The 15445-nt window shown below is 48.4% G+C and overlaps 1 protein-coding gene across 1 annotated transcript in view; it reads right to left on the bottom strand.

The window, feature by feature from the left end:
- Positions 1 to 1880: 1880 nt before the first annotated feature.
- The window catches only part of CAMK1G (calcium/calmodulin dependent protein kinase IG), a 28373-nt gene continuing 14808 nt past the window's right edge, over positions 1881 to 15445 (bottom strand). The window contains exons 3-12 of the mRNA XM_065873977.1: positions 15197 to 15325; positions 11237 to 11311; positions 9004 to 9142; positions 8245 to 8368; positions 6803 to 6878; positions 5620 to 5732; positions 4784 to 4862; positions 3248 to 3335; positions 2587 to 3011; positions 1881 to 2009 (exon numbers count right to left, since the gene is read on the bottom strand). Coding sequence (XP_065730049.1) covers positions 1919 to 2009; positions 2587 to 3011; positions 3248 to 3335; positions 4784 to 4862; positions 5620 to 5732; positions 6803 to 6878; positions 8245 to 8368; positions 9004 to 9142; positions 11237 to 11311; positions 15197 to 15325 — 1339 coding nt within the window. The 3' untranslated portion in view covers positions 1881 to 1918. The remainder of the gene's footprint in view (positions 2010 to 2586; positions 3012 to 3247; positions 3336 to 4783; positions 4863 to 5619; positions 5733 to 6802; positions 6879 to 8244; positions 8369 to 9003; positions 9143 to 11236; positions 11312 to 15196; positions 15326 to 15445) is intronic.

Here is a 15445-nt window from a genome sequence, read left to right on the forward strand (position 1 = left end):
CTGCCCCCACTCTGCTCTGTCTAGCGACTCATCACCCAGACTTAGGGAGACGGGGCCCCTTTGCTCCAGCAACTGATGGATTTTATACTTGAGAGACCAGAGGAGGCGTTTTCACCTCTGGACAACTATACAGTTTCTCGTTTACAGAAGAAAATGTAGAAATCCAGAGACGGGAAGCAAGCTGTTCAAAATCACACAGCTCCTAGAGGCAGAACTAAGACCAGACCCTGTGTCTCCAGAGATCTCAAAAAGAAGCTGTAAATGGATGTGTGTGTATGTGTGTGTGTGTGTGTGTGTGTGTGTGTGTGTGTGTGTGTGTGTGTGCTGAAAATATGGAAATGGCACGAACGTTTGTGTGCTAACTGTGGCCCGGACGCTGTGCTAGCATTTTATCTACATGAACTTCTTGGTCTTTATTGATCAGAGTAATTACTTATTGAGCTCTATGCTAGATACATCATCTGCATTATCTCATGATGTAGGTGGCACTGTTGTCCCCAAGTGAGGAAACCAAGGCACAAAAGGTTCAGTGGCTCCCCCAAGGTCACAGATGTGGCAGGCAGGGCAGAGCTAGGTCTCAAACCCAAGTTCATCTATTACAGGCATTAGGAGGATGGCTGCTTGGGCTGGACTGTCTGGGTTCCGGTGGCACCTCCGCCAAGGGGGTTGTTCTGAGAAGGAAATGAGTTGATGCGTGTAGCTCATGTCACTAGGTGCCTGGCCCACTGTGTGTCCCCCGACCACTCCTACCGTCGCTAGGTCCTACCTGACCTCAAGCTCTCTGTGCATTTTCCACTCCAGGAGGCCCAGAAGCCCCTGAGCTGCTTCTGACTTAGAGAAGAACCAAAAGAAGCCTCATAGAAAAAAATATGTTCATTTTATTCAGCACAACACAGAGCCTGAAGCTGGAGGGAGCGGGAGACCAGAAAACTGGGAAGGGACAAGAGCAATGTGTCTGATTTTCAGAGAGAGAGAGAGGGGAGCAGAGCCAGGATCTGAATTACTCGCTGAAAGAACAGTCAACTTCCAATTTTCACTTAATTGAGTGTGTGTGTAGAGGGCATCCGGCCAGGATAATAATTCCTTACGGTACCTTGCCTTGGGTTTCTTTCTTTTTCATCTTGGAGGGTGTGGTCCTGCTTTTGGATGGGGGCAGGGAGAGAGGTGGATCAGAAGAGCGCTGGGCGTAGGCTGGCCAGGTTTGGAGCTAATCCTGGAGTTAGGATTTGAACTTGGAGAGATCACAAGCAGACCACGAAGCTGCCTGTCATTCATGCAGATACGCAGGCCACTCCATTAACGAGCCCATTATGGCTACGAGGACGGAGGCTGGAGAGGCAAGATCCAGGGTGTGCTGAGCGGGGAGTCTGGGTAGATGCTCCATATGGCTTTGCTCGGAGATGGTGACACAGCTTGGCCAGCCCATTAAGCTTTTCATGACGAACGACACAGACCTGGGTGAGAGCTATCTACGGACACTGTGCAGAGCCACGGCACGTAGGGTTGGGGGCACGGAGAAGGCAGGCCAGGGGGACCTGGAAGCCTCGGGTGCCGCTCCGCCCGCCCACAGCTTCGGTGAGGGCTCCACGCTTGGGGACTCACTCCTGGGCCTTCTGTGAGGGTCTGTTCCAGGTGGCAGCTGTCTGCTGCTTCTGATCAGGCCTTGCTCGGCTTGCTTTCCCTTCTTCCCACTGCAGCGTAGACTCCAGGTTTGGAAAGGCAGAGAAGAGGTGAATAGCTATCTCTCCTGCAGAAGAAGGGGGTTCAGGGTGGGGGGGTGCTGTCGCCTCTGGTACCCCTTGGACCCCATCACTGAGACTCTGTGACTGCGATTTCCCCCTGAGCCCACGGCCCTGGCCCTCCTCCCTCTAGTTCCCTCACCTGAAAATTGTAGTGACATAGACACAGGCCCCTGGGATCACATAATGAGACAGACTCCAGTCTGCCCCGCCCGGCAGTGGGAGCTGCCGCTGGCTTTAACTGGCACCATGACCTCCGATTTGAAGTTCCTAGAAAGGAAATGGAGCGGCCGGCTATGATGGAGTATTTGAGGAGGAAGGAGAGCCGGGATAACTCTCTGTGTCTGTGGCTGCCACTCAGCCCTCCCTTTATGAGGTTCAGAAACACGAGCCTTTATAGAAAAGATGAATGAGATAACCAAGCCCCCAATGTCCCCCTAAAACACAGAGGCCCTGGAAACTCAAGGAATCTAACGCCCACCACTCACATCTACCCAGCTTTCTGCAGGCATTTATAATCCCTGTTGCCTCACTAAACTTTGACAGTACCTCTGTGGGGCAGGCTGAGCAGGTATGATCCAATCAACCCATTTTACAGATGAGCAAACTAGAAACAGAGATATGGATTGAAATGACAGTGGCCACACAGCTGGTGAGGGGTGGGGACAGGACTGGAGGCATTTCCCTTGACCCCCTCCTCTCCCCCCATCCAGAGCTCTTCCACCCTACAGAGCTGCCCCCAAATGGGAGAGACTCTTTGGTCAATTTCTTTCAGCTCCATTGCCTGAGTTCTTTCAGACCCAGGCTGAGCAGGGCTAGGCCTTGGGCTTTGGCTGAAAATACGTACTGTTTTCTGTTGGCCTTTTTGAGGAGCGTGGGCTCAGAGCAGTAGGAGGACTTCCCTTTGGTCCCGACGCTCAGGCAGCTGGAGCAGCAACCGCAGGGCCCGATGGCCAGGGGCCCCTGCTGCATGGGCACAAGGCTGCTGCTGATGCGGAGGGAGCCGTGGATCAGGCAGTTGAGGGACCTGCCCCCAGGGGCGGTGCGCCGGGGACCATACTGGCAGGGCAGCCGGGTCAGGGCAGGGAGGGCCACACTCTGGTCCAGGGTGGGTGCCTCGGTGATGGTGATCTCAGGGGAGCTGGGTCTTGAGGCTTCAGACGCTTGAGTGACGGGAGGCCCGTGCTCCACGTCCGGGCGGACAACTGGGCTGTGCATGTTCGTGTGTAGCTTCCTCATGTGGTGTACCACGGCTGCTGCGTTGAAGGCTTGCTGAGGAGACACGAGACCAGTCTCTGGCCGTCTCCATCCTCAGAGGGCCGTGAGGCTTAAGCTTTCCCTTTGCCCTGGGACCTCTTGAAACCGATGTGTACACTTCTCATTTCAGAGAGGGTTCAGGGAACTCCAGGGTCTGCCGGGAGACCCCAAGGGAAGCCCCTCCCCCAGCTGCCCCAGCCCAGCCTCCAGGGCCTAGACAGCCTGCCCGCCTCCTGGAGAGGACCACTCACCCTCCACTTGCTCTTGGCAAAGTTCTTCTGGATCTGGAGGCTGACTGACGGGTAGATGTCCCGGTGGAGAGCTGTGTTTCCGTTAATCCTGTGGACGTGGAGGGGACCCCTGGCTAGTGGTGGTTACAGGGACTCAGCCAGGGGTTGGGCCGGGGGCTGGGCATGCAGGTCCAGGGTAAACTGAGTGGACTGCCTCAGGACAAGGGCAGCCGGAGCTACGAAGGGGCTGGAGGCAGGGCTCCTCTTTCCGCCGGGCAGGCCATAGGGGGCCTATGCTTTAGAAACTTGCTTTAGAGCTGGGTGGGCAACCTATAGCCTGTGGACCAAATCTACTTTATGCCTGCTTTTGTAAATTAGATCTTGCTGGAACACAGACGCGCCCGTTCATTCAGCTATGGGCTATGCTGCTTCCGAGCTGTAACGGGCAGATTGAGTGGTTGCCATGGAGACGATACGGCCAGCAAAGCCTAAAATATTTCCTATCTGGCACTTTATAGAAAAAGAGTTTACTGACCCCCATCCCCCCACCCCATGTCAGAGGGCGTTTGGGCTGTCACCATCCTTTGGCTCAAAACTTTGCTCAGAACCCACCTTCTCCTTCCTCAGTAAAGCCACCCAATACAGGCTGCCCTTTTCTTGTCCCCTCGGCCTGTTATTCATCCATCTCTTAAGTGTCCCTCAGACACTTGCCACGTACATAATACTTTCTAGGTACTTAGGGACCCAGAGAAGTAACAGACGTGGCCCTGATCGCTAGGGGCTTACAGTGTAGGTTTGAAGCCTTGTTTCATGCCATGAACTAGAGTAATTCATGGTGAGCTGTGTAATGGATAAGGAAAGACGGGACGTCTGTCCAGATTGCAGGGGGCAGGGCTTTAGAGAAGGACAAAAACTGCTCTGGAGCCTGAAGAATGCTACATCGATTGCAGGGCATTTGATGTGGTGAGAATGGTATGATCCAAGGTGTAATTTGGGTTTAGAAGGCGGGGGAGGGCAGGGAGAGCAATATAGCTATTAGGCCTTTCTGGAATACAGAAGGTACTCTGGGAATCCTGAGAAATGAAGTTGGAGGTAACGGGTCAGGCCAGATTAGGGAAAACCTAGGCTTGCTGTGGTGGCGACTGGGGAGCTTGTAAATTTTCCAGCAGGGGTGTAGCATGAAAAAAGAAGTGTTTCAAGACTTTATTTACCTGCTTTACCAATTGGCTGCTTTGTGATTGTTCTCAGCGCACCTTGCATGGAACAGACTTTGATCCCAGAGTAAAATGCTGCTCTTAGGGACAGGGCAAAGTTACCTGTCTAGCTGTATCTGCCTCCTGAACTTGACTAGACGACCCAGCTGCCACCATTGGGTCAGAATCCACTTACTTAAATGCTATTTTCTTCTCTAGCTGGATCTGGTCTGTGCTCTTTGGATGTCAAACAGTAAACAGCTAGGGCAAGCAGACTCCAGGGAAACACGCTGTGAGCGAGTCAGCATGGTGTTTGCGGAACAACAGGTGAGGGTCTAGAGCCCATCCCCCATTCCTCACTCACCAGGGGTGCCTCAAGGCCTTCTCACAGGTGTACCGCTCATTCGGGTCCTTCTCCAGCAAGTGGCAAATAAAATCCTTGGCTAGGGGGAGCAATCAAAGATACAACAGATAAGGACCAGATTTCATGACTGATGGAAATTCACTTCCAGGCTGGTGGGTGGCACTGAAAGCTTTAGCTCATCTTCCAAAGAGGCAATTTTAAGAGTCTTGAAAGAGAGAAAAAACCAAACCACCTAGCAACAACCCACCACAAACCACCAGAAAGGCTCTACGCAGCCGTGTCACCCACCCAACACTGGAGATACATCTCTGGGCATGAGGCACCCACGTGCCTGATGCCACGCGGGTGCACATTTGCACCAGTCAGAGGCCAGCACCGCACATGGGTACACGTGTGAATGCTAGCTTATCCCAGCTCTGATCCCCACTTAATGGACCCAACAACAAACACTCATAACCTTCCCACACACAGACATTGCAGACGCCTGATCTTGATACGTGAAAGGCAAAACTTGGCCTTGGTTTTGCCACTCCTGCCTGGAACACTCCCTTGTGCCTGGCTCTGCCCTCCTGGCCCCTTATCTGAACCACCTCCTCCACTGTTATCAGACATACTGCGGTTCTGCCTCCAGGAAAACAAAAGCATTAACCTGAGATGCGAATCACTTACTTGGCCTTTGACCCAGATGAAGATTTCTCCACTTTCCTTGGAGCCTGTTCTGTTAGATTCCCCAGGGACCGTCAAGAGCCAGGACTGGCATCCTTTGTTAAGCTCTTGTCTCTTGGCAGCCTCTGCCTTGAGCCTGTTATTTTGTCCTTCACACTGGCTGGTCTTACCTGACTCAGAAATGTCATCCCAGAACGGAGACTCAAACTCATAGTAGCCCTCCTTGATTTTCTCAAAAAGCTTAGACTCAGTGTCTTCATAGAAGGGGGGATACCCACACAGCCTGCAGTGGAATAGGAAGGTACATGCTGCTGAACGACCCCATCCTCCCTGGGCCAACCTCTCCCCTCCGTCCAGCCTCCCACTATATACACAGGCAGGCAACATAAAGGTCCCCACCAGCAGTGTGACCAGGACATGGGTCTGCCTCTGATTCAGGAATGATGCAGGTTCTGTCAAGTGTTTATGCAGGAGTCAAAGCTTGGAACAGGCCACCCTGAAAGGCCTCTTTGATCATTATACCCCCCAAACCCTCACCACCTCTCCACATACTTCCCCTGACTCTCAGATGATATATAAACTATTTTTAAGAAGGATGGTAGAAACGTCCACTTGAAGGTAAGTTTCATGAGGGATTTTTTAGGCTCCTTTGTTCGTCATTCTTCAGTACTTAAACCACTGATTGGCACAGAGCAGACAGTCAGTGAATATTTGTTGAGTAGATGAATGACGAGAAGCATTATTCAACAGAAGCTGAGGAAACAGAGAAATGTATCCACACTAAGGAGTAAATGATTAATCGCAGGTTATTTTCCTAAGAGCAGAGTTTGCTACAGGTGAGAAGGGATGCTGGGGAAGAGGCGGTGAGCAGGTTTGGAAGGGAGAGCCTGAGAACGTGTGGAGAGGAGCAGTGACCGAGTTCGGGTTCATCCAGGCCATCATTTTGCCTTGGGCTGACGTCGCCAGGAGACATATCTGAGATGTGAACATTTTGCCCACTTGGCTTCTAAGCTTAGCTTGGCTTCTGCCTCTTTTACTGCTCATTCTACAGAGTGGGACTCAATACATTTATACACAGTAAATGGGGGTGGGGTGCTTAAACAGGGAGTGCCATGTGGCTGAACGGTGGGTTCACACTGAGCTCTGTTTTTATAACCTGGTGGAGATCAGGACAAGAGCCTTTGGAGCTGTGTGCGTAAGTGTGTATGTGTGCACGCGTGTGTGCGTGCGTGTGTACATGCACGTGCTTTGGAGGTGGATGCTACTCAAGGAGCTGAGATGGGGAGGAGAGAAGAAAGGGTGAGCAGGCTCTGAGATTCCTCGGGAACTGAGCCAATGCCAGCTTCTACTCACAATATGTAAGTGATGACTCCAATGGACCAGCAATCCACAGCCTTGCTGTAGGGTTTCTGGGCCAACACTTCCGGAGCTGCAGCAAACCAAAGGCAGAGTCAAAGCTGAGCAGGGGCAAGAGAGAAGGCTGAGGGGTGAGGGACAAGTGTCAGGACGCAGCTTAGCGAAGAGGACTAGGGTAGCGCCTGGGATAGTGTTGTTTTTTAAGACTGAAAATTCCCCTAGGGCAGGGATTGTGTCTTTCCCAGCAGACTAAATCTTCCTCCATCAGACTGAAAGTTCCCATGACAGGGCCTATGACTCCCCCATCAGACTGGGGATCTCCAGGGCTATGTTTTCCCCATTATACTGAGTACTCTCTGGAGGCAGGGCTTATATCTCCCCACTCAGATGGGGGACCCCCCAGTACAGGGACCTTGTGTCTCCTTGCAGACAGGGAAATCTGCAAGGTGAAGGCTGTCTCTCCCACTAGATTGGGATCTCCCTGAAAGCAGAAGTTCCATTAATTGAGGAGTTCCATTGAGTAGTAACTGTCCCATCAGTCTCTGTTACCTTCTGAGGGCAGGGCTTAGTCTACCCATCAGATCAAGAGCTCCATGAGGGCATGGGCCATGTCTTCCTCTGATAGGGAGCTCTAAGGCAGTAGTGAGCTGCTGTCTGCATTTATCCCAGATACCAGGGATTTGTATCCAATGGACTCAATATGTGCTGGTAAGTGACAAACCTCTCTTTTGGGGAGAGAGAAGCTTCCCTCTGTCGAGTCAGGGTTCTTCTTCCCACTCCCAGCCCCAATCAGGTGATGAGTGGTTAAGAGGGAAGGGGCAGTAGTGGATGCTCTGAGTTTTGGCTTTCTCCCTCTTAGATTCCATGAATGTTCTCTCCTGGTACCCTGCCTGCTCTCACCTTCTGGGGGGCCCTGGAAGCCTATAGGGCTGTTAGGCAGGAGGCCCCACTTCTGCCAGTTTCCTAGGGTATTTTCTTGGGTGTATATTTGGGGACCCATATTTGAGTTCCTCAGATTCAAACACAACACTGTGCCTCCAGGATACCACCAGTTGGGGGGCTGAGGTCTTCTTCCGACTGGGAGAAAGTAGAAGGAGGTCTAGTGGCCAACCTCTCAGCAATTTACTGATCTCTGGGTTTGTGATCTTTTCTCTGTCCCTGGTCTAGATAAAGGCAGGGAGTCTGTCTGCAAAAGTGAGAGCAAAAGTATAGGCAGGAGGAGTGGGAAGGTTCAGGGGTAGGATGCCTTTGAAGATGTAGGATGTGTGAGCAGGAGGGTCCAGATGGATTGGCTGGCCCTAAACCTCATAAGTGACTGTACTACCAGGATCACCCCTGAAATTGAACCCTGTCTCCTCACAACAATCCTTCTTCATGAATAACATCCATGCGGTGGAGTGTAGCCAACTGGTCAACCTCCCTTCTGTTCCTAGACTCACCCACGTAGCCTGGGGTCCCACAGGCAGTGGACATGACACCATTCTGCTCCATCTTGGAGAGGCCAAAGTCTGTGATCATGATCTTAGAATTCTCCTCAGGGGTGAGGTACAGCAGGTTTTCAGGCTGTGGGAGAAGAGAAATATCATGTAATGCAGGATATAATCACATGAAACAAGCATCCCTTTCCTTCCCCTGAGGGAAGGAAATTTCTTAGGGAGGGGCATCCTGTGTTTCTGACTTCAAAGCCAGATGAATCTCCCTCCATTCTTCCTTCCTTCTTCCTACCGGACCTTCAACCCCTCTAACCCAGCACCTTGAGTTTTGGTTTTGGCCCGACTTTGCTTAACTTTATAACTATTAATGTACTAACCCTTCCCTCTTCTCATCTCTAACTACCCTAAGACTGTTTTGCTTGTTGAGGAAACCAACCCTTAGTTTATTTTCTCTGATCTCTCTAAAGTCTGGTAGGTGTCTGTTGCAATGTTGACTTTCAATAAGTATTTATTAAATTTGACTGTGGCTAAATCCAAGAAATGTATGGATTATTTTGGTAACCTAGTAGGGTGAGGCCTAGTGAAAAGTTCAGGAAAAGGCTGAGGTGCAAATGAACAATGATTGTTGTCACCCAAGATTTGTTTTAGAATCTGAGGGATGAGCTAGTCTAGCCCTCTCATTTTACAGAGCTTAGACTTCCCATGACTCATGTAGCTTCCTAAAGGGTCATTCTCTGTTTCCCATTGAGGGCCCCGCCTTGGCACCTTTAAGTCTCTGTGGACGATGCCATTCTCGTGGAGGTATTTCACTGCTGACAACACCTGCTGGATCACCAGGCTGGCATCCTTCTCTGTGTAGACACCCCGTTCCAGAATCCGGTCAAAGAGCTCCCCACCAGAAACACTGTGGGCACAGGGGCAAGTGCAGGAATCCAGTACTTATTTCAGGTCAAAGGGACATGAATTCATTTGTTCTGTAGTCCTGGGGACACAGCTGTGGTGGAACAGGCAAGTACCCACAGACTATGATTTGAGGGGTGCAGGGAGAACTACTCCAACCTCAGAACACATTCTTTGGGTACCTGGAATGATATCACCAGGGAGTCATTTATTTGGGTCAACCATTGACCTCTCCCTGGAAAGTTGTTTTTTAAGTGCAAAATGCCTCTGGTTAGGGTTTTGCAAGAAGCCAATAATCAACTAACACAACATTGTAAATCAACTATACGTCAAAAAAAAAAAAAAAAAGGGAAGCCAATAATTGCTTCCTGTGGACACGTTTCTTAGCTGCCTTCTTTCCTGGCCTAGGACACAGGAAGCCATGATGCAAGGGAGAGGTGAAGCCGAAATCAGACAAAGTAGAAAAGAGAAGGAAGTGCAGGTGAGGCTAACTGGGCTTATGCCAGGATTTCTTTCTTCATTTTGGAAAGTTGAGCTACGTAAAGCTGAAATTATGAGGTAGAGTCATATAGTGGCTCTAATAGTAATAGTGTTTTTAGGCTCACATGGTATGGTATCTGAGGATTCAGAGGAGCTTTAAGGTCAGGTCCAACCCCCATGTCTTGAACGTTCTCTCCACTATTTTTGCCAAGTTTTCTAGACAGTACTGGAACACATCAGTGGCAGAGAACTCACTCCCTCCTAAGACAGACTGTTTTATTTTTTGTCACTTTCTTACTATTTCTATACATTATGATGCAACCTGATTCCCTGTAGTTGCTGCAAGTGACACTGGTTGTGAATATACACACGTGACAGCACCATACAGCAATAAGGAAGTAGAATTTCTCTAATCAAAATGCACACCATCCTACTCCTTTTGTTTCTGTCCTGAAGCTCTGGGCTCTGCTATGGGAGCTAGGGGCCCATGAGAAAGACACTCTTTGTACACAGGTATGAATTCCTGACTCAGACGGGTCTGGGTCCTGGAGCTTGTGCTCTAGGAGGCTTGACATACTTTGGTGACATCTAAACCTGCCCACCTTCCTACCTGGATGACTGCGTGCTATTCTGTTGACTTGGCCTCATTAAGGTGCCACATGGTCCCTGCTTACTTGTTAGTGCTGCTCTGGGCCCCTCCAAGCTCACTCCCTTGACTGCTTGCTACCACTATTCACTGGGCCTCAGGTGAGCCCAGGAGTGAACAGCCTGAGTTAGCTCATTGAAATTTCTGAGGAATCAACCTATCAGTCAAAAACATTGCATCCAGCTGTGCTGAGATTGTCGGGTGATGGGTGTGTGAGTGTGAGTGTGAGTGTGTACTTTATACACAGAAGCATCTCTGAGCCTAAGGCTGAGCCCTCAGGAGCACTGACCCGCCCTATAGCAGTCACTCTCAGGCATAGCTCTTATTTGGATATGACAGTGACATGGACACCTTTCTAATGGGGTGCCATTTCTGTCCTACACATGGGTACACACACAATACCAGCTTATTGTTAACATTGGGTGCCTCTCTCTTGAGAAAGTCATTCTTTCTATTGAGTTGATATCTCTCTACCTGTGGCTTCTACTCTCACGGTAATTTCACCCTGGAGGATGTTAAAATATTTAATGCCCGGTTAAGAGGACATGGACTGACTGGTCAAAATGGACTCAAGCTATGGTGCCAGAGAAGGGTTCTGGAGGCCTCCTGCTATGTCAGGCATTACCCCTTCAATTGTAGGGTTGTGGGGAGGTCCAGAAAGTTGGGGGTATAAGGAAGCAGGGAAGGATGGACAGGTTAGGGTCACAGCTATTTGCTGACCGGTAGGAAATATTTTAACAAGTGGTAAGGTTACACTGGTACATACCAACTCAATCATCAGCCCTAGTTTTACCCCTTGGTCCACTCAGGACAAATCCATGACCAGAAGGAACTCTTGGCATTTCAGGGTCTCTTGCACTAATTCTTGACTTGTCTTTTAATCACCATCTTTCCCTCATCACCGACCAACCTCTTCTAGTCCTCTAAGGCCCCGCAAGACATGTGTGGAGAAGCAGGTCACCTTCTACTTACAGCTGCATGACCAGGTAGTAGTGAGTGGTGCTCTCATAGATGTCCTCCAAGGTCACGATGTTTTCATGCTTGATCCTGAGGAAGAGTAAGGGTAATGGAGAAAGGTATATGGTTCAGGTTGTCCAGACAAAGAACGCAGATCTAGCCCAGCTGAACTTTTATTTCTTTCAGAGACTATTGTTGACAATGTTTAGGAAGATAGGGTCCTTGTGAAGCCTTCCAAATAAGTAGGCAGTCACAAAGAAATTCCAGAGAAAAGATTCCCAGAATGGTGTTCAGTTCATATTTTTGAATGGGTAATTGATCCTCGTGCCTTCAGGGAACAAATACTTCATTGTTACTCCAGGAATCTCTTTAAACTTTACCAAAAGAGAAAGTTAAAAGAACTGAGGGAGGACTTGGGCTTCCCTGGTGGCGCAGTGGTTGAGAGTCCGCCTGCCGATGTGGGGGACACAGGTTCGTGCCCCGGTCTGGGAGGATTCTGTGTGCCGCGGGGCGGCTGGGCCCGTGAGCCATGGCCACTGAACCTGCGCGTCTGGAGCCTGTGCTCCGCAACGGGAGAGGCCGCAACAGTGAGAGGCCCGCGTACCAAAAAATAAAAAAAAAAAATAAAAAAATAAAAAAAAAGAACTGAGGGAGGCTAGGGGAGCATCGATCACTAGGTTATTCTACAAAATGGGTATCCAGGTCTCCTTCAGAAACATCGCATGAAGTGTGATCCCTCAACAGGTGGGATTTTGGTTAGCTAAGCCTCCTCATGGGTAACCACGGAGGAAGTGCTGCAAAATTATTGTTCCAGGATATTGTGAGAAGTAAGACAGATGCTCATTTTGAGGGTCAGTTCAGTGGGATGCCTTAGATCAGTGATTCTTAAGCAGGGGCTCTTTTGTCCCTGAGGGGATCTTTGGCAATATCCAGTGACATTTTTGACTGTCACGACTGGGGAGGGGGGAAGTGCTCCTGGCATTTAGTGGGTAGAGACAGGAGTGTTGCTAAACATCCTACAATGCTCAGGACAGCCCTCAACACAACAAAGAATTAGCTGGTTTAACATGTCAAGAGCAAAGTAAGAGAGTAGCACTGACATATATACACTACCGAATGTAAAATAGATAGCTAGTGGAAAGCAGCTGCATAGCACAGGGAGATCAGCTCGGTGCTTTGTGACCACCTAGAGGGGTGGGATAGGGAGGGTGGGAGGGAGAAACAAGAGGGAGGAGATATGGGGATACATGTATACATATAGCTAATTCACTTTGTTGTACAGAGGAAACTAACCAACATTGAAAAACAGTTATACTCCAATAAAGATATTAAAAAAAAATAAAATGTCAATAGCACTGAGGTCAAGAAACCTTGCCCTAGATTACCTTTGTCTGGGATTACTCAGAGGCTGAGGCAAGCAGAATTATCATATTAGCTGCGGGGTTGGTTTCTAGGCAGCATCTCTGTGCATGCCCATCCAGGAGGAAAGTCTCTAAGAAGTTTTACTCAAGGCTGTGCGGCACAAGGGTTAACTTAGACTCGGAGTCAGTTGGACCTGAGTTCAGGTCTGACTCAGGCACTTACTAGCTGGGTAACCTTGGCTGGTTTACTCAGATCTTCTAAGCCTCACTTTCCTTGTCTGTAAAGTACATCTTTCCCATAGAATTATATCAGGATGAAAAGAGATAAGACGTGTAAAATGCTTAGAACAGTGCCTGGGGAAATAGAAAACACATAATCAATAGTAGCTAGCATCTTTAAGATATTAAAAAAAAATACAGACCCCATGCAGTGGCTACATGATGGATTCAACTACATTTGTAATCTGACGATGCTAACAGTAATGTATCGATGATTTACTCACTAAACAAATATTTATTGAGCACCTGTGCTGTTAGGGGCTGGTGATACAATGCAATGATAAGAAAGACCACCTTAGTCCTTGCTCTCAATGAGTTTACAGTCTCTACCCTAATCTCCCTGAAGTCCAGACTTACATCTCTAACATCCTACCAGACACCTACCTCTATGTAGAGATAGGTGGATATTTATATTCAATATATTGCAACCAATTTCTATTTCCTCTCAGCCTACACATCCTTTTCATTTGCTATCCCAAGTAATGATATGACTGTCCACATAACAGCTCAATCTCAGGGTCTTTTTTTTTCTTAAATTATACATATATATTTTATTTACACTTTAATATGTTTCATGATAAACAATTTTTTTCCGTCTTAACCATTTTTTAAGTGTACAATTCAGCGGTATCAAATACGTTCACATCGTTGTGCAAAAATCACCTCTGTCCATCCCCATAACTGTTATCGTCTTGTGAAACTGAGGCTCTAGGCCCATTAAACAATAACTCCCCATTATTCCTTGCCCCCAGCCCCTGGTAACCACCTGTCTACTTTTTGTCTTTATGATTTTGACTATTCTAAGTACCTCATATAAGTGGGATCATACAGTACATATCTTTTTCAGACTGGCTAATTTCATTTAACATAATGTCCCCAAGGTTCATCCATGTTGCAAACATACTGCAGAATCTCCTTCCTTTCTAAGGCTGAACAATATTCCATTGCATGTATATCCACATTTTGCTTATCCGTCCATCCACTGATGGACACTTGAGTTGCTTCCATGGTTTAGTTATTACGAATAATGCTGCTATGAACGTGGGTGTACAAATATCTCTTTGAGATCCGACTTTCTCAGGGTCTTTTTAATGCTTTTCTTTTTTACGCTCCTACCAGCCAACCCCCAAACCTAATCACCTCTCTCTCTGAAAAATTTCTTGAACCCAGTCTTCTTGCCACCATGTGATCTTGCCACTACCTTTGCTTGCATCCTCATCCCTTGCCTTATTGAGAAATCCCTTATTGAGAAAGTCTGGCAATTGGTCTGTCCTCTAGGCTGGCATCCTCCAATCCATCCTCCACCACCATGCTTAAGAGGGATGGCTCTAAAATATAAAACCGATCGTGGGACTTTTGACTTAAAATCCTTTGATGACTTTTCTTTGCCCACAGAATAAAGTCAACATTCTTTATCACGGCATCTAAGACCCTTTATTATCAGATTCCACTTGACCATTTTAGTTTCACCTCTTGTCCCTTGACGGTACTCACTCTCAGTTCAGGGGCTTCCAGTTCGAACTCTCCCCTAACATCCCTTGCCCGTCCATGATTCTATGTTAAAGTTTATGCTACTCTTGGCCAGACTTCCCTTTCTGTACTGCCCCTCCTGCCTCCACAAAATTCTACTCATCCACCAAGGTCTGTCTTCTTTGAAAATGTACCTGAAACACATACTTGTGAAAACACGCATATAGGCAACCTGAATCTCTGTCTCCTCTGAACTCTGCCTTTTGCTGTGTGGCTCACATCCAATGGGACTGGTGCTACTTATGGGCACCTTTGACTCTGTTCGCAAGATGCGAGCTCCTGAGGGTAAGGAATTTTGTTGGTTTCATCCTGGTGGTCTTGATGCCTAATAAACTTTTGGTTCACCATAGGGGTTCCACAAGGGTTTGTTTTATGAGTCCCGCTCTAAACAGTTGATGATTTGTTAGTGTCAGCTCCCTCATGACAGTCGGGGTGCTGAACCTGCATTTGCTTTGGAAGAAACTGAGGCTCATTTCCAAATCTTGTGCTGCTTCCTTAGTTATGGATGCTTCCTGGTGTTGGCCCTCGATTGATTTTTGGTCCTTTGAGTTAATTACCCTGTGGTTTATGTACACAAACCAACTCTGCTATCAGTTGATCACTAGTTAATTTGCTGAAAAAAAAAAAAAAAGAAAATCAGCTGTCTGGCTAATATAGCTGATGGATCAAACTGACCCATTAGCTCAATCAAAGGGAGTAATACCTTTGGGTGTGGAAATTCAGCCCCAGTCCTTCTCGAAGGTAATGTGTGAAGGAAATGTTGTGATCCCACGGTTGCACTCGACCAACCCTAGGACCCACTCACTTTTTCAGCACAGCGATCTCATTCTCCAGGCTGCTGTCGCGGAAGGCAGGCGACTTTTTGATGCACTTCAGGGCAAAGAGCTTCCCAGTTACCCTTTGCTTCACCAGGAAAACTTCTGAAAAAGCTCCTCTGAGTAGAAGACACCAAGAGATAAAAATTATTACTGGCCGGTAGAGAGCATTGCTGGAGGCAAAATGGGTAGATGAAAGAAGGTGGGACTGGTAAGTCATATCATTGTCATCATGGGCA

The sequence above is a fragment of the Phocoena phocoena genome, chromosome 1, assembly GCF_963924675.1.
Source record: "Phocoena phocoena chromosome 1, mPhoPho1.1, whole genome shotgun sequence".
In the NCBI taxonomy this organism is placed as follows: Eukaryota; Metazoa; Chordata; class Mammalia; order Artiodactyla; family Phocoenidae; genus Phocoena; species Phocoena phocoena.